The following is a 19,408-nucleotide window of genomic DNA, read 5'->3' on the forward strand; positions in this document are numbered from 1 at the left end:
CAGCTGGTAAACGCAGGGTTTGGAGTAATTGGAGAGTAGATATTGATGTAGAAATTGTTGGGGTTCGGGGCAAATGGTCAGGAAAGAATTTTTGAGATGACTTTGGTGGTTTTATTAAAGCGGAAGACAGGACCTGTGTACAGAAAGAGATGTCCCGAGGTTGTGATGTGTGACTGATTATGTACTTTCAAATTGGGGGGAAGTTAGGGACAGCACAAGCTTCCAAGGTATTTTGGTAACAAGGTTCCCACGATCCTGACGCGCTGTCGTTCGGGAAAGGTCATTTATTATTTAGTAAACACTCAGTCCTGAGACCTCTCCGAAGTCTATCAGTGGGCCATAAGCTTGGGGCATGATTACCAACATACAGGAAATTTGCAAAGGAATATTTGTATGTTAAAGAAGACTTACAGGATCCTGGGGCAGAAGGTGGGAGTGGAATCCTCAGGTTGATTGCCTCTTCCCCTTAGCAAAGTATTAACATCGGAGAAGCTGAGTTCCCAGTGGAATGTCACTCTGCCTGTTCAAGGACTTAACAACGGGCTCTAAGTAGTAAGGAAATTTAATTTTTTAGTCTTGGTTTCCCTTATCAGGTATGGATAGTGAATGCTGAAAGTGCAACAGTAAGTGGCATTACTTAAAACCTTGACAGGCAATCCTTGGGAGAGGAATCATTAGTTTCATAAACTTAAATAGCACTCAAAGGTAGGCCCCTCCACTCAAGCTTCCATTTTTGCGCCAGCGCAGGATCAGGGAGAAATTGCTGGCGGGGCGGGGCAAACGTCACTTCCCCTGGACCTCTGCAGGGTCCTCCGCGCTATGACCGCCTGCCCGGAGCCTCCCCCGCGGCGCCCTGGAATCGGGATAGGAGTAGTGATAACTAGCAGCGGGCATCCTGGTTGTGTCCTCCTGGGCAAGAGGAAAGGGTCAGTTGGAGCCGGCAGTTTTCAACTTCCTGGGGGCCATCTGGAGTTCGGGTGAGCAGCCACAGGGATCGCCTTAGAAAATCCTAACGTGCAGCGGAAAATAAACTCGCTCCTTGCGTGCGTCCGTGCGTCATTGCGTGTGCGCAGACGCTGCGTCATCTCGCGCGTTCCTCTGCTCCCTCCCCGGGCTGATAAACGCCGCCCACCCCAGGTGCACGCTGGGAGTGGGCACTGAGCTGGGGAAGGCTGGGAGGGTGCTGCTTTAGGTGTGAGTCCCGCCGGTGTAGTCCGTTTCGGCAGGCGTCCGCTTGGTCACGGGCTGGTGTGTGTGCTTTTCTAGTGCACGCACTTCGGGGACGCAAAGTGGGTCTTTCTAAACCTCGAGCAGTCTAGTTTTGCCAGTGAAGGCATTTGCACGGTTTGGCTGTGCTTTAAACTTCCATGCATGGACGATCTCTTTCCTGCCTGAGCAAATTTACTTGCATCCTGACCAAGCAGATGGGATAACCGAACTCTTGGGACTCAGTCTCTTCATCTTTACAGTCGGAAAGTTGGAACAAAGTATTCTTTAATGTCCCTCTTTGCTTTGGCATTCTGTGGTTTGATGATGGATCCAACTAACAAAGGAAGTTGGGCAGTTAAGGGTCGGGTCTACCCAAGGGTGCAGAAAGCCAGTGATTGTGCTGAAAGGTGGGTTCTGAAGTGAGAACGGGGTTAAAGTCAACAGCAGATAAACAGCATCTAAAGCGTTCAGAGCCAGCGCTTGTTTTTCCATTAGTGTCAAAGTTCCAAACATGCATAAAAGTAGAGCACATAACTGGTGAGTCCTCATTTACCAGTTACTCAACTTGTTCTTGTTTCATCTCTATTGCTCCCTCACAACAGACACTTGTTTTCTACACTCTTCTAAAGGAAAACTCAGACATTTATTATACCACCCAAAATAGTTAAGTATGTATCTGTAATGGGCTTTTTAAGAGATGTAAACGTGTTTTCCCACCTTAACAGAATACTATTTTAACACCTTAAGATAATCCTTTAATAACCTGTGATACTCACTCTGTACCGTTTTTCCCCAATTGTCTTGAAAATGTCTTTTTATTGTTTTGTACCAATCAAGATCAAAGGAAGAATACATATTACATGTACTTTGGCATTGATAAATTTCTTAAGTCTCCAAATCCAACAGTAATCTGCCCCCCACCCTTCCTTTTCCATGCTATGTTGAAAATTTGGGTGATATGGAGAATTTCATACATTCTGACTATATTCTACTAAACTACCTCTTTGTTGTAAACTGCTGGTTAGAAGTAGAGGCTTGACCCTAGTTCCTTTAATCAGACTTTGTCTTTTATGAAACATGGAATTCTTATCTCATAGCATATGGAATTTTTGAAATGGTCTTCAGAATTTTAAAAAGCAACAATAAATCATTTTTATGTAAGATATGCCATCAGTTAATAACTAATAAAATTTCACACACACTGTATTGTGCTTTGTCAATTGTTGGTAAGCATTAGGTCACAAACAAAGCACTAATTAGAATATATAATTACTGGAGCAATGGCTAAAGATAGATTAATAATAACACAATAAAGTATTAGAATCTTTACTCAGATATCCAATGATAATAGCCAGAATTGAACTTCAATGAGCTTTTTACTAAGTGCTAGATATTATGCTAAGCTCTTCACATGTATGCTTTGTCTTATCTTTATATGACTGGTACACTGGCCTAAGTTTGATGGGAAACAAATAAGAAATGGCTTCATTTTCTCCGACCATTGTCTTTAAACATGATTTGTCTTTCCCTTCTCTGCTGCTCTAAGAGATTTCCTGCAAATTCTATTGTTTTCCTGTCACTTGATATAAAAATAAATCACCCTTCGGTCATTATGATCCACTTCCAAGCATTTGTCTCTCCCAAGTAGTGGGGAAAAGGAGAAAGGAGGTGGGCCTCCTCCTCTTCTCACTGTTTCTGGTTTCCTTTCTTCTCCAGGCTGTTGGGGAGGGAGGGAGGGGGCCAGACTTTTTACATGACTAATGCTGCTGTGATCTACCCATGGGTACCCTCTGGATACAGTATTCATAGGTGTGCTCTCTTTCTCAGTATATTTGTGGGTTGTTTGGAAGTTCTAGAAGGATGTCTATACTGCACAGTTCTCTGACATAGGTGACCGATTTAACTCTTGCTTAGCACACTGTCTTGCATTTTCTCTATGTTGGGGTCCCCAGTAGTCTCTTGTAGCATCTGTTGGACCCAGAGGAAGTTCACAATGGAAAATTGTCACTGTCACTGTCACTCTTTTTCCTTGCTCATGACCTCATGGGCTTCTCTAGTCAGTCTCCTCCTTTCCAGATTCTCAAAGTGGGATGAAACCTCAGCCTCTGTCTTCACATGCAACCCTAAACCCCTAGGAACACATTTTAGACTTACCCAGACCTCTTACCTTTCTACCGCCTCTACTCTGATGCACAACGTTTGAGTTTCCACAGTTCCACATGTCTTTAGCAGGGGAGTAACACACCAGTATCCCCTTGAAAGTCACACCCAATCTCTGTGACCGGTTTTCTTGGAGAACCTCTCCCTTGGCCTTGGGGCAGAGTTGTCCCCTCATCAGGAGGAAGGAGAACATTGCTACTGTGCTTGAAAATCCGTAACTTTCCTCCTTCCCCCAAATCTCCTATCCTTATTATGTAGACTGGGTGGGGTGAGGTCAAAAAGTACTCAGGCCTTTGGAAACCTTTGAGTTTAGATGGCATCTGTTTGCTCTTTTGCCATACTCTTTAGAATTTAAAGGTGCTTATTGCCTATTGTCCTCAATTTTGAGGCTTTATCAAAAATTCTGAGACTGCAGAAAAAGAAATCATCCATGTCTTGATACACTTACAACAACCCGGTGAGAGAGTGGCATTATCTCTTTATTTGTGCAAGTAAAGAAAGTAATGGACTTTGAAATCAAACCTAGGTCTAGCTGACTCCAAAGCCTGTGCTCTTTTCTTTCTTTTTAAAAGATTTTATTTATTTGTCAGAGAGAGAGAGAGGGAGCACAAGCAGGGGGAGCTGCAGGCAGAAGGGGAAGCAAGCACCCCACTGAGCAAGGACCCTGATGATGTGGGACTCGATCCCAGGATCCTGGTATCATGACCTGAACCTAAGGCAAATGCTTAACTGACTGAGCTACCCAGGGATCCCAACCTGTGCTCTTAACTGGTATACTAAACTGTCTCCTGATTGCATACCGCTTCCAGGCATGTGAAGTAGTGCTGAATTGGCTAAAGGGTCATTTATTATTTTGCTCAATATGAAGTCCTTTTTGTCTTCAGATAACTTCAGATACCTTATACTTCAGATGAAGAGAATGTCAAAGGCAGGGTTGTTGATTGATTATTTTAAACATGAGCCAATTACAGTTCTTTTTGCTTTAAACTAGAAATCCCTAGCTAAGTTTCATGGCAGAAAGATAAATCACATAAACCAAATTGAATACAGTGTTGTGCTTCTGTTTTCCAGTGAAACGTGGGAAGAATGTGCTCAAAGGGAAACCTGGGAAGAAGCAGCTCTTCACCTGAAAAATGTTCGCTTTGCCTCAGTTGTGAATACCTTTATTGAGAAAGAAAACTACCATTATGTGACCGTACTAATGAAAGGAGAGGTGGATATGACTCATGACCCAGAACCAAAGAACATAGAGCCTGAAAAAAATGAAGGTAAGAGAATTATATATAATCATGCATCATCTTAGAAAAGCATATCATCTGGGTATTACAATATGTTGCCATGGGAAGAGGATTAGAGTCTCTTCATATAGAAATGTAAATATACTTAAATCCTGAGAACATAAGCAGGAGAGCAAATGGGCTCCCTAGCCATACTACTTGGCTTGCATCCTGGTTTTCCCACTGAGAAGGTTTGCAACCTTGGGCAAGTTATTTAAAGTCTCTGGGCCTCTTTGCTCCTCTGTGATGAGAGTAACCACCTCAAATGGGTTGTTATAAGGATAAGGATAAAATGAATTAATATGCTTAAGGAAACAAGGGAACGCCTTAAGTGCTCAGTAAATCTTAGTTTTATTGTTAGTGTTTGATTTTACTTCAAACTGATTTTAAGGAAAACATGTAAGGTGCCATTGTCAGTGTTCTCACCTGTAGAAGGGTGTAAATTTCCTTGTACAGGGAGGGACTAACTGGACAAAACAGTTCTCCTCCGTGTTGGGTCGAGTGCTCTGAAAGCTGTAACAACAAGTGGTATTATTTACTGTGTGCTAAGCATTGTTTTGAGGGCTTTGCCTGTATCACCTCTCTTCAAATTTCATAAAATTCCTTGACAAAGAGTAAAATATCAAACATCACATCTATTATTTGCCATATGAAACCTGACCCCAGTGGTCTTGTGTCCTGAACCTACCCTGTAAACATTTAATTGATTCTCTAATATGGAAGAATCTTTTCATTCAATAATTAGTTCCTGGGTACTGTGTGCCCATTACTGTTTTAGGCACATAAAATGCAGTGGTGGGCGGAACAAAGTCCCTGCCCTCTCAGGCTTGACATTTTATTGGGCAGGGGGGATAGCAACAAATTGACAGGTATTTTACCATGTAATTATAAGGAATAAGGATAAAAATAAAACCATGAAAGGATAGGGACACCTGGGTGCTGCCTCAGATAGGGTGATCAGGAGGGGCTCTGAGAAGGGGGTTATATGCAGAGGCCTGGAGGAAGTGATCTTTCCAGAACAAATAAATCATCCCTGAAGTGTTCTGCAGATTGAATTGATTGAATGAACAGAAGGGTATGTTCCCCCCAAATGTGTGTTGAGTCATATATGATTTTTTTTTTAAATAAAACAGATAACTACTTGAAATCATCTGAAGTGAACTAGCAAAGTCTGACTTTGACTTGAAATCATCTAAAGTGAACTAGCAAATTCTTACTACACTCCAACACCAAATGTGTGGCTTTTCTCCTCACTCCAAATAATTCTCCAGACATCAGTTGGGTGTCTTACAATTCAGTCGAATTCTTAACAGTGTCTGGAGTTAGTCTTAGAGCCCCAAAGTTAAGGAGGTCAGTCCCACAAGAGTGCCCCCCACCCCCTTCAAATGCCAGTCGCAAGTCCTGGCCTCCTGTATTTCTGACTGCCTGGCTATCCATCGGGCTTCCCACTACCTCTTCCTTAGGTTGAGTAATTTGCACAAATGGCCTATGGAACTCAGGAAAACACTTTGCTTACATTACCAGTTTATGACAAAGGAAACAACTCAGGAACAGCCAAATAGAAGAGAGGCACTGGGCCAGGTAGGTGTGGAGATGGAGGCAGAGCTTCCATCCTCTCAAGGAGCATGACACCCCCCTGGTACCTTGATGTGTTCACCAACTGGGAAGCTCTCTGGATTCTGTTGTGTAGGGTTTTCATGTGTAATGGGACTATTGTATATTTTATTTCTGCAACTGATTAAATCATTGTCTGCTGGTGATTAGCTCAATCTCTAGCTCCTCTCCTCTCACCTCAGGTGGGATGTGGGTGCCTGGGAAGTCTTTCTGATCACCAGTCCCCGTCCGGAAGCTATCTAGGCACCTCTAGTGACCCATCAGCTTATTAGCATAAACTCAAGTATGGTTGAAAGTGTGTTATTATGGGTAACAAAAGTTGTTCCTCTTATCCCTATCACTTAGGAAATGACAAAGATTTCAGGAACTCTGTGCCAGGAAACAGGGAGGAAGGCCAGGTATATATTTCTCCCATCACAGTAACACACACAGAAATACCCAAAAAGTATCCAGAAGCCTTTGGTTGGCCTAGGGTAACAACAAAAATCATTCATGCCTTAAGAGAAGAAAGCAGAATACCTAGGTGGGAAATGCACCAGTTTCCCTGTGGGAGCTCTATAAGTTTTGCTCTCACACCCTAATTATCCTAGATAAATTGAGGACTAGGAGAGAGGAGAGTCCAGGACAGTAACAGTAGGAACAAAACTCAATAGTCTTTTTTTTTTTAAGATTTTATTTGTTTATTTGACAGAGAGAAATCACAAGTAGGCAGAGAGGCAGGCAGAGAGGGGGGGGGGAAGCAGGCACCCCGCTGAGAAGAGAGCCCGATGCGGGACTCCATCCCAGGACCCTGAGATCATGACCTGAGCTGAAGGCAGAGGCTTAACCCACTGAGCCACCCAGGTGCCCCAAAACTCAATAGTCTTGATATCCTGAAGCTGTGGGGAAGAACAGTTGATTACTTGGCTTTTCAACATCAAATTGAAGTGCAAATATGCAATATTTCCACTCTAACATTTTTTGCAGGACTCTGTTTCCTACAAAGCAGAGTATATTTCATATAACTGAATTTTTAAAAATTAGATTGAGGTGTCATTTATTCAGGTAATAAATAAGCACAGATTATTGGTCTCTTAAAACCGAAACCTAAACTTGGGAGGAATGACCATTTCCTTATTTTTATCTCTGCTACAGGCAAAAAAAAACATGAGACAAGATGAGACAAAACAATGAAATAGTTCAGTTTTGCATTTTTAGTGTCCTTTGTAAGAAGCAGACATGGAAAGTATTCATTTGTAGAGAAGCCCTGGGGAGAAAACACGGGAGTGACTGACTGTCCTACCAGCTCTCACCTGTCACCAGCCAGCTGCCTGTGTCTCAGGCTCCCATCCCCCTGGTGTCTGCAGGGATTTGCAGGGATTTGCAGAGATTTGTAGAGCTGAGCACCCCACCACCACCACCACCAGGTGCAGAGTGCTGGCTGGCCTCTATTTCTAGTTATCTTCTTCCCCTGATGTTCAGAAGGCATCTCAGGTTCCATTCAAGTGTTCAGCTTCAAATCATACTTAATGTTTTCCCTGTATTGAACTGTGAATACATAAAGAGCAGAATTTGGGCTCATTCACCTTTGCCTGGCTCCTATTCGGAGTACTTGTTCAGAATGTGTTGAAGGAAGAAGGAAGGAGGGAATGAGGTTCTCAAATCTGGTACCTAGACTGGCCTACCTTTTAACAACTTCTAAAAGACTATTCTACTTTGAAGTTCTTTATAAGGGTTTTTGTTACTCTACTATTGTATGTATTGTTTTTCTCCTCCTAGAATATGGTAGGTTTGAGTCCTTTTTACATGCTTTGTGATTGTTTTTTCTTCATTTCTGTAACTTTTTTTTTTTTTTTTTAGTTTGTCTCCTTTCATTTGGTTGACCCTCTCACATGCTAGTAATCGGAAATCAAACAGTATGATTTTATAAGGCCCAAGTTTACTAGCACCAAGTCAGATTTGACCAGAAAAAAATCATTCAACTCGGTCCCTCAGTAACAATATAACGGGCATTATTTTCACTGTTTTGCCAGTTGAGAGCCTTTGCTGATGACCAGCTGCACCATAGCCAAGGTGCAGTGGCTCAGTGGTGGTGGTTTTATTTATAGTATAAACCTGCGGTCTCTCTCCCATGCTCATCGGATCCTGGATCTGGATCGCCCACTTCCGGTTGCAGGTTAGGGCATCTTTCCTCCTGCAGCCAATTATAATTAGGAGGATCAGCCAGATGCTTCATGTTCTCCAAGACAGGATAAACTTTACAGACAGCTCTCTTGAGACTCTGGTAATTCAGCAGATGTCCTGACATTGTTCGGTGACACCTGTCTCTCTCTCCCTCGCTCCTTCCTTCCCTATTTCTTTTAGTCTGTGCTCACAGGGGCTGATCCTCCTTCCTGAACTTGTTCTAACTTCACGGATTCTCTGTCCCCTGCCTTCTCAGAGCAAAAGTACATGCCTGTACTTTATAGGCAGAGAAATACTTAGTGGAAGTAACTGCATTTAATTAAACAAAGTATATGCATGTGATCATGAGGAAATATAGTTTGAACATGGAGTGTACATCTTAATATAATATCTATATATTCACCTTTTAGGAGCATCTGTCCTTCCATGTTATTTACATCTAAAGATGTAACTTATTTGAGAGAGAGAGCGTACTTGTATGTGAGCAGGCAGGGGAACAGAATGGGAGGGAGAGAGAAGGAAAGAATCTTCAGGAGATGCCATACTGATCTCAGGGAGTCCATTCTGAGGGCTTGATCACACAACCCTGAGATCACGACCTGAGCCCAAACCAAGAGTTGGTTGCTCAGCCCAGCCACCCAGGCGCCCCTTATGTTATTGATATTTGAATCATCAAAGAAGAGGTGCCTGGGTGGTGCAGTCAGTTGAGCAGCCAACTCGGTTTGGGCTCAGGTCCTGATCTCAGGTGATGAGATCAAGCCCCCCGTCCAGCTCTGCGCTCAGCGTTGGAGTCAGCTTCAGATTCTCTCTCAACCCCTCCCACCTATGTTCTCTCTCTCTTTCTCAAATAAAAATAAATAAATAAAAATAAAAAATAAATCATCAAAGAAAATACTGTTCTCTAGAATGTTTTTCTAGAATTTCATGGATTTCACAACTGGTAGACGCTGTGAAATCTTTCCTCTTTCCACGATTTTTTAAAAGTCTGCCCTGTCCATACTGTCTTTCTATCTAAAGTATACCACAACAAAGAGAATACTTCTTATTCTCTGCACAGCTTCCATTACCTTTTAGAAAGGTGGAGGATAGCTTAGAAATGTTGTAATTCACCTTATTCTATATGTAATTGGTTTATTTTAATGTAGTGTTGTAACCTGTCATATATAAAGTTCTGTGCGTGTTGTTTAGCCAAATATTTAAGCAAAAATTGAATGGTCCTCAATCTGGGTTTTACCATAACAAGGTCCTTGTAAACTTGGCTTCATGTTGAAATAACAGCATGTTTTAAATGATCACCATTCTGTTAAGATCATTCTAAATGCAAATTATGTTGGTACAGCAGAGCTAAGGCATAGCATCACTACAATTAGTAGCATGCTATTATTAGTAGCAAGCCATTTTTAAATTTAATTAATTTTTTCTAAAGATTGGTTAATCTGCCAAATTAAATATTGTTTCCATCCAGCTAAATTAATTGATTGGTATCTTTCTTTTCTAGGTTGGGAGTGGGTTCCCTGGGAAAAATTTCCTCCACTGGACCAGCTTTTCTGGGCACTGCGTTGTTTAAAGGAACAGGGCTACAATCCATTTAAAGAAGATTTGGATCATTTGGTAGGATACAAAGGACATCATCTTCAGGGGTACAAGAAGATAACCTGATTTATATTTAAAAGGCAAGATAAGGTCCTGTTAGAGAGTGAAAAATATCTACATTTCACAACTCCATTTTATCTAATAAGTTCCATATGATTGTCAATTTATTTGATCCCTCTTAATATATCCATCACCCTTTCAGCCAGTACTTGTGAAATATTTTCTGGCATTATGTCATGAAGTACACTGCAGACTCAGTGTGATTAAATGGTGATATTGTGGCAATTCTGCTTTCTGTATTTTTCTGTGATATCTACTGTGCAGTTTTTTGTTACCAGCTTGCATGGAGTGGAGGGCGATAGAATTTGCCTTAGTGTTTCCGTTCAAATAGAGATCCTAGTTCAGATGCTGACACAGTATGCCTGCTGCAGAATTTCCCCTGTTTGATTTTCCTCTTCTGTTTTATTTAAAACACATTTTTTAGTACTGTATTGTGACAGTCCTTGCAACTGCAGCAACAGGATAGGTCATTAGGGTCTATTTCCCAGGGTTTTGACTCAGAACCTACCTCAAGAGAAGTGAGACTAACTGCCCCAGATATTATCCCATCATAAACAGGCCATGTAATTTTGGGTTTCCTCACATAATCTCTGTGAGATCTAACTTCCTTATATGTAAAAAGATTAGACTAAGGCAGTGGTTCTCAAGGTATGGTCTGGGGAGGTCTGTGAGACCCTTTCAAGGGCATTCAAGGTCAAACCTGCTTTCATAATACTAGGACATTATTTGTCTTTTCCACTGTGATTCTTTAATGAGTGTACAGAGGAGCTATCCAGAGGCTGAGGGGCAATGATACTGTAACAGACTGAATGCAAGAAGAAACCAGGCTAGCCTTATGAATTAAACTCTTCTATAGGTTTATCTCAAATATAGTTGATTGGGAATTCATTGATTCTTTTTTTGAAATTTAAATTCAATTAACATATAATGTGTTATTGGTTTCAGAGGTAGAGGTCAGTGATTCATCAGTCTTAAATAACACCCAGTGCTCATTACATCACGTGCCCCCCTTAATGTCCATCACCCAGTTACCCCATCACTCCACCCTTTCCCCTCCAGCAATCCTTAGTTTGTTTCCTATGATTAAGAGTCTCTTACGGTTTGTCTTCCTATTTGATTTTATTTTATTTTTTTCCTCTTTTCCCCATGATCCTGTTTTGTTTCTTAAATTCCACGTATCAGCGAGATCTTACGATAATTATCTTCTCTTATTGGCTTATTTCCCTTAACATAATACCCTCTAGTTCCATCCATGTCATTACAAATGGCAAGATTTCTTTTCTTTTCTTTTTTTTTTTTTTTTTTTGATGGTGGAGTAGTATTCCATTGTATATATATATATACCACATCCTCCTTATCCATTCTGGTATTGATGGACATCTGGGCTCCTTCCATAGTTTGACTGTTGTGGAGAATTCATTGATTCTTTACGCTAGTACTTATTACCATGTAGAATGTTATAGCTTCAGAGACTTATCACAAACCTGTAGAGTTTTTCCACATCAGCTACTTTAAATTTTTAATAGACTCATTTGGAGCTTGTGAGGTTGTTTATTTTAAATTCACCCAATTATACGTAATGGTTTATTTCAATGGAAATTAAAACTAACCTGGGCTGGGGCGCCTGGGTGGCTCAGTGGGTTAAAGCCTCTGCCTTCGGCTCAGGTCATGGTTCCGGGGTCCTGGGATCGAACCCCACATCGGGCTCTCTGCTCAGCGGGGAGCCTGCTTCCTCCTCTCTCTCTGCCTGCCTCTCCGCCTACTTGTGATTGTCTGTCAAAAAAAACAAAAAACAAAAAACAAAAAACTAACCTGGGCTCTTATTTATAGGAAAAGGTGAAAGGATAAGTTTCATATTAGAGGGGGATTGCATTTACCCCAGCACCTAATATGCCCATTTGGCATCCCATAATCGCTCAGTAAATATTTCTCTAAATAAGCAGATGAATGGAGGAGGATTTAGAATTCTTACATAAGCAGTTAATTCTCAGATGGTTTGAGAATTGCCTTTAATGGAAAAAAAAACTAATGCTGACCACTAGCAGTATTCTCTTAAGATTAAATGTCAGCTGGAGTTCCTGAGGTACACCTCACCCTGCCAGGATGGTGGGGAACCTGAAATATCTCTTCTTCTGTTTGCAAGATCAAACCCTGAGGTGTACTGTATCCCCAGATAAGCAAGTGAAGTATCCTAGCAGAAGCATTCCCAGTAGAGCATGATGTGAATTCAGCCTCCCTTAGCTCCACTTGGAAGAGACAGTTCCCTGGTAGCTTGACTGCTAGCTTTCCAAATAAGGCAAACACTTTCAGGTGAAATATTCTCTTTGGGGCAGTAAGTATCATATTACCTGGGGACTGTGGAGAAGGAAAGCTCAGGGAGTCATCTGTATGGGACAACACAAAGTCTTCTTCCAACATAAAATCAATCACATATCAATGCTGCCTTCTAAAAAAATAATAATTAGACTATTTATGTTGTATTGAATTTGAACCCATCACACTAATCTCAAATTCCCATTTTAGATTTTTTCCCATTTTTATGTTTAAAGTGTTTAAGTATTTGTTTTTTTACATACTAATATTGCTCATTGTTCAGTATAAATATCATTAAACACCTATCACAGTACTTGGCACACCTCTCCGGTTGGCTAACTAACTGACTGAGGTAAAACAAACATGACAAAATTTACCCTCTGACTTATTTTTGACAGTATACCTAGAGAGACTTTTCAAAAACTTGAATCTGATGGTCATTTGGCTTGTTTCCAATTGAGGCTGTTACAAATAAAGCTTCTGTGAGGACTTACACATGCTTTCTTTGGGGTTCACATGTGTATTTAATTCTGTTGGATGTAAACCGATGAGTGGAAAGGCTGGGTCACAGAGTACATATCTTTGCCAAAGAAATCTTAATGTGTGTAATGTATAAGGTGCCTCTTCAGACCTTGCTGGGGGTATTATATACATATGAGATATATGTCTCCTGGGTATATATATAATCCTAGATATATAATATAATATAATATAATATAATATAATATAATATAATATAATATAATATAATTATATATTATCCTATTAACTTTCTAGAATATTTTTAAAAGATTTTATCCATTCATTTACTTGAGAGAGGAAGAGAAAGAGAGCACGAGAGAAGGGGGAGGATCAAAAGGAAAAGCAGACTCCCTGCTGAGCAGGGAACCCAATGTGGGACTCCATGATCAGGAGTTGAAGGCAGTTGCCTAATCAACTGAGCCACTCAGGCATCCCAACTTTCTAGAATATTTTAAGAAATCCAAATTCTGAAAGACATTTAGACCCCAGAGTTTGGGGTGAGGGTTTGTAGAGCTATATATATAAATGCAAAGTGAACGTGTACATCGCAGTTTGATTTCTTTAAGGTACATGTGAAATTCCCTTTAATCCCCTGCCCCATCAGCCCTCATAAGGAATCTATATCCCTTCATCCTCTCTGTTTTACTGTTTGGGTTTATTTGTTGTCATGTTCTTTGTCTGTGTTGGTTTGTGAGTGAAAACACAGGCTTTCCTGAGGGAAAGAAACAATAAGTTAGTGAAGAATTGACAAGACACTGGGATGGGATGAAGGGGAGGGGAGTTAGCCATGGGGGCTCTATACTACATTCCAAATAGCAAATATTCCCTCACACTAACCCCATGTCAGTCTAGAAGGCTTTTTCAACACAGCCAGAAGCAGCAGTCAATGCGAGATGAACACAGTTGAGACCTATTCCATGATCGCTAATGCTTTGACTTTATATATCAGAAGGTAAAGTAGCTAAGAGATTTAAAATGGAGATTTCCATAAAAGATTTAGAAAACAGTATGCCTTATTTCAGGAATATAAGTACCCATTTTGTGGCAACAGATTTCATTTAAATGGCCATAAATTCTGTGTTACAAAGAAAATCATTTTCCCACATAAACATTGTAATTAGGGAGATATATCCTGGCCAAAGATTTGGTCTCATAAAAACTGCTGAAAAAACTATGTGTTAAAATGATGATACAACATCAACATATGCAAATCAGTCAATGTGATACAATATATTAATAAAAGAAAGAACAAGAACCAAATGATACTCTCAACAGATGCTGAAAAAGCATCTGACAAAGTACAGCATCCTTTCTTGATCAAAACTCTTCAAAGTGTAGGGATAGAGGGTACATACCTCAATATCATCAAAGTCATCTATGAAAAACCCACAGCGAATATCATTCTCAATGGGGAAAAACTGAGAGCTTTTCCGCTAAGGTCAGGAACACAGCAGGGATGTCCATTTTATTCAACATAGTTCTAGAGGTCCTAGCCTCAGCAATCAGACAACAAAAAGAAATTAAAGGCATCCAAATTGGCAAAGAAGAAGTCAAACTATCACTCTTTGCAGATGATATGATACTTTATGTGGAAAACCCAAAAGACTACATGCCAAAACTGCTAGAACTCGAACAGGAACTCAGTAAAGTGTCAGGATATAAAATAAATGCACAGAAACCAGTTGCATTTCTATATACCAACAACAGGACAGAAGAAAGAGAAATTAAGGAGTCAATCCCATTTACAATTGCACCCAAAACCATAAGATACCTAGGAATAAACCTAACCAAAGAGGCAAAGAATCTGTACTCAGAAAACTATAAAGTACTCATGAAAGAAATTGAGGAAGACACAAAGAAATGGAAAAATGTTCCATGCTCATGGATTGAAAGAACAAATATTGTGAAAATGTCTATGCTACCTAAAGCAATCTACACGTTTAATGCAATCCTATCAAAATATCATCCATTTTTTTCAAAGAAATGGAACAAATAAACAAAGTTTATATGGAACCAGAAAAGACCTTGAATAGCCAGAGGAATGTTGAAAAAGAAAGCCGAAGTTGGTGACATCACAATTCCAGACTTCAAGCTCTATTACGAAGCTGTCATCAACAAGACAGTATGGTATGGGCACAAAAACAGACACATAGATCAGTGGAACAGAATAGAGAGCCCAGAAATAGACCCTCAACTCTATGGTCAACTAATCTTTGACAAAGCAGGAAAGAATGTCCAATGAAAAAAGATAGTCTCTTCAACAAATGGTATTGGGAAAATTGGACAGCCACATGCAGAGAAATGAAACTGGACCATTTCCTTACACCACACACAAAAACAGACTCCAAATGGATGAAAGACCTCAATGCAAGAAAGGAATCCATCAAAATCCTTGAGGAGAACATAGGCAGCAACCTCTTCTACCTCAGCTGCAGCAACTTCTTCCTAGGAACATCGCCAAAGGCAACAGAAGCAAGGGCAAAAATGAACTATTGGGACTTCATCAAGATCAAAAGCTTTTGCACAGCAAAGGAAACAGTCAACAAAACCAAAAGACAATTGACAGAATGGGAGAAGATATTTGCAAACGACATATCAGATAAAGGGCTAGTATCCAAAAGCTATAAAGAACTTATCAGACTCAACACCCAAAGAATAAATAATCCAATCAAGAAATGGGCAAAGGACATGAACAGACATTTCTGCAAAGAAGACATTTAGATGGCCAACAGACACATGAAAAAGTGCTCCATATCACTCGGCATCAGGGAAATACAAATCAAAACCACAATGAGGTACCACCTCACGCCAGTCAGAATGGCTAAAATTAACAAGTCGGGAAATGACAGATGCTGGCGAGGATGCAGAGAAAGAGGAACCCTCCTATACTGTTGGTGGGGAGCAAGCTGGTGCAATCACTCTGAAAAACAGTATGATAGTTCCTCAAAAAGCTGAAAATAGAACTACCCTACAACCCAGCAATCGCACTACTGGGTATTTACCCTGAGGATACAAATGTAGTGATCCGAAGGAGCACGTGCATCTGAATGCTTATAGCAGCAATGTCCACAATAGCTGAACTGTGTAAAGAACCTAGATGTCCATCAACAGAAGAATGGATAAAGAAGATGTGGTATATATACACAATGGAATACTATGCAGCCATCAAAAGAAATGAAATCTTGCCATTTACGATGACGTGGCTGGAACTAGAAGGTATTATGCTGAGCTAAATAAATCAATCAGAGAAAGACAATTATCATATGATCTCCCTGATATGAGGAAGTTGAGAGGCAAGTAGGGGGTTTGGGGGGTAGGAAAGGAAAAAAATCAAACAAGATAGGGTTGGGAGATAAACCATAAGAAACTCTTAATCTCACAAAACAAACTTAGGGTTGCCAGGGGGAGGGGAGAGGGATAGGATGGTGAGGTTATGGACATTGGGAAGGTACGTGCTATGGTGAGTGCTGTAAAGTGTGTAAACCTGGCGATTCACAGACCTGTACCCCTGGGGCTAATAAGACATTATATGTTGGGGCACCTGGGTGGCTCAGTGGGTTAAAGTCTCTGCCTTCGGCTCAGGTCATGATCCCAGGGTCCTGGGATCGAGCCCCGCATTGGGCTTTGTGCTCAGCGGGGAGCCTGCTTCCTCCTCTCTCTCTCTGCCTGCCTCTCTGCCTACTTGTGACCTCTGTCAAATAAATAAATAAATTCTTTAAAAACAGAAGACATTATACGTTAATAAAAAATAAAAAAATTTAAAAAATGATGATACAACAAAATAGTTGTTAATGGATACTGATTAACCAAATTCAGTAAAATGGTCTCAAGTGTATATATATATTGGTTATACAAGGGACCTTAGAAATGACCTCATATATGCCAAATTGAATCTAAAAAAGCAAATATCTTACTAGGATAAATATTCATTAAACATTTAGTTAATAAAGTTTATACAGGCCCTTGGGTGATGTAATGGGCCAAATTGTGTCCCCATATGATATCGTGATTTTGGTCATCTGAATTTCTCATATATAATTTGGTTTTTGTCCACAGTTCCTGGCTTATAGCTTCCAGAACCCTTATAATTTCCTAAGCATGGAGAGTGATAAAAAGTGTCTTTTTTTATGTTAATATGGATTTGGGAAGGTGCCCCAGTTGGAGGCTGGTGCCAGTGGAGCCAAGTGATTACTGTGATTACAGGGTTGAAACTTGCAATCCTCCTCTGGAGAGGGGAGGGGCCTACAGCCTGAATTAATCACCAAAGGTTAACAATTTAATCAATCTAGTCTAGGTAATGAAGCCTCCATAAAAACCCAAAAGGGCATAGTTCAGAGAGTTCTTGGTTGGTGAACACATGATCTGGGGAGTGGCGTGCCTGGGGAGGGATAGAACCTCAGCCTTTTTCCTGGCTTGCCCAGTGCATATTTTCTATCTGGATGTTCCTGAATTCCTTTTGTAACAAATCAGTAATCTAGTGAGTAAACAGATTTTCTGCGTTCTGTGAGCCATTCTAGCACATTAACGGAACCTAAGGAAGGGATCTGGGGAACCTCTGATTTATAGCCTGTCAGTCAGAAATACAGGTAATAACCTGGGCTTGCGATTGGCATCACTGGATTGGCACATGGAGGGAGGAACCAGATTCTCTGGCCAGGTAGTGTCAGAATTGAATTGACTCGTAGGACACCTTGCCATTGTCCGGAAAATTGCTTGTTGTTGGGGGGAAACATCCCCTCCCCCAACATACTGGGATTAGTATCAGAACCCCAAATTCCAATGTGGGAACCCTAAACCCCAAGACTTCAGAATGTGACTATATTTGGAGGTAAGGCCTTTAAAGGGATGAATAAGTTAAAATGAGGCCATTGGGGTGAACTCTAATCTAGTCTGTCTACTAGAGGAAGTTTGGACCCACAGAGACACCAGGGCTGGGGGGGCAGGACAGAGAAAATGTCATGTGAGGACACGGCAAGAAGGCAAGCCAAGAGACTTGTCAAACCTCCCAACACTTTGATCTTGGACTTCTAATTTCCACAACTGTGTGAAAATAAATTCCTCTTTAAGTCAGGAGTCTGTTATTTTGTTATAGCATACCTAAGAAACTTAACTAACAGGTGGCCTAAATATCATGGCTTAAGGAACTGTAACAGAACCCACAAATGTTTGCTATTGTTGGTTCCCACACACCTTCCATGCCTGCCATCCTTGAACTGGAGCCTCAGCAGCATCAAAGCCATCTTGCAGAACAGAGTCCAAACTTTTCTATTTCTTGGCATTTTAAAATGATGTAATGTTACTTCTGTTACAGAAAACAGAATGTTAACATGAAAAAAAAAAAAACCAGAAACGGGAAATAGTACAATGAACTTCCATATACCCTACACTCAGATTCAGTATTTGCCTTATTTGCTTTAGCTTTCTACCTCCTTTTCCTTGGCTATGTGTGTGTGTGTGTGTGCATATTTTTTTTTAGGCAACCAATATTTTACTATACCACATAATACACGTTATGACTGTAATTTATGTATATTGGCATGCCGTTGAATTCACATTAATAAAAAGTAAAGAAATTGAACTGTAAGATAATTTATACTTTGAGTTCCAGACTAGGCTACTCATTTCATCCCTTGTTTTATTCAAGGTACGGATCTAAAAATGTAATTTTGTTTCCAGGAAAACTGCTGAAGTTGGAAGACAAATGTTTTTCTACAGAGGTCATTTCATTTAAATGGAAAAAAAAAAAAAGGAAAGGAAAAAAAGTTGGAAAAATTGAATTCTCAGTTCATTGCAAGGATGGAGATTAACAAAAACTATACAGAATCTCAGGAAATACACATTATTTTAAAAACTGTATACATGTGCATCTTTAAAAAAGATCAAGAACCTACCCAAAAATGTTAATTGATATTATCTCTTGGTAGAAGGCTAGTTTTATTTTCTCCTTTGTAATTTACTGTATTTGCTAAACGCTCCCCTATGAATGTTGTATTACTTTTGCAATCTGAAAAAAAATGTAAAACATACCCTAAAATAAATCAAGCTGTGGTTATATAAGCATATTCTTTAAACATGGAGGTTAACCATCAGAAGTTAAAAGTGGTTAAGAGTGATTACTCCTGGAAAATGCAAGAAGAGAGAAGGTGAAGGCCAGAGACTGTGCTTTCCATTCTAAAACCTTTCAGACAATCCAATCTGTTATTCTAAAGATCAGGCACTATTATGGTAAGCTTTTCACTTATTACAAAAAAAAAAAAGCTAGTGGGAAGACTAATGGAAAAAAAATACAAAAAGCAACTCCATTTTATTTCTTCTAGGAATGTATAGGCCTTTGTGAAACTTACTAGTTATGATTACTAGCTTAGCTGTATGTAGTACATCATGTTCATTCACACTGCAGAATTCTACGTAAGTACGCAAAAAATGCAACTGGATTTACAGAAGTAATTTCTTACCTACACTGAAGGCATATTTCAATTAAAAAAAAACATACAGAG

General features: G+C 40.1%; 1 protein-coding gene across 2 annotated transcripts; it reads left to right on the top strand.

Moving 5' to 3' along the window:
* Positions 1 to 810: 810 nt before the first annotated feature.
* NUDT15 (nudix hydrolase 15) lies at positions 811 to 10,941 on the top strand. Of its 2 annotated transcripts, none has more exons than XM_080799589.1 (3): positions 811 to 977; positions 4,441 to 4,637; positions 9,922 to 10,941. In XM_080799589.1, exons 1-3 carry the CDS (start codon positions 820 to 822, stop codon positions 10,080 to 10,082), a joined length of 516 nt encoding a protein of 171 aa, XP_080655715.1. In that variant the 5' UTR covers positions 811 to 819; the 3' UTR covers positions 10,083 to 10,941. The 2 variants fall into 2 exon arrangements, with proteins under 2 accessions (XP_080655715.1, XP_080655716.1); XM_080799590.1 differs by lacking the exon at positions 811 to 977 and adding an exon at positions 1,153 to 1,616 and having other exon boundaries at positions 9,922 to 10,299.
* The last annotated feature ends 8,467 nt before the right edge of the window (positions 10,942 to 19,408 follow it).

Source organism: Martes martes (assembly GCF_963455335.1).
Source record: "Martes martes genome assembly, chromosome: 3".
In the NCBI taxonomy this organism is placed as follows: Eukaryota; Metazoa; Chordata; class Mammalia; order Carnivora; family Mustelidae; genus Martes; species Martes martes.

Coding starts and splice junctions, on each gene's coding strand:
- NUDT15 (XM_080799589.1), top strand. CDS start 820: ATGACCGCCTGCCCGGAGCCTCCCCCGCGGCGCCCTGGAATCGGGATA. Junction 978..4,440: donor GGGGGCCATCTGGAGTTCGG/GTGAGCAGCCAC, acceptor TCTGTTTTCCAG/TGAAACGTGGGAAGAATGTG. Junction 4,638..9,921: donor AGAGCCTGAAAAAAATGAAG/GTAAGAGAATTA, acceptor TTTCTTTTCTAG/GTTGGGAGTGGGTTCCCTGG.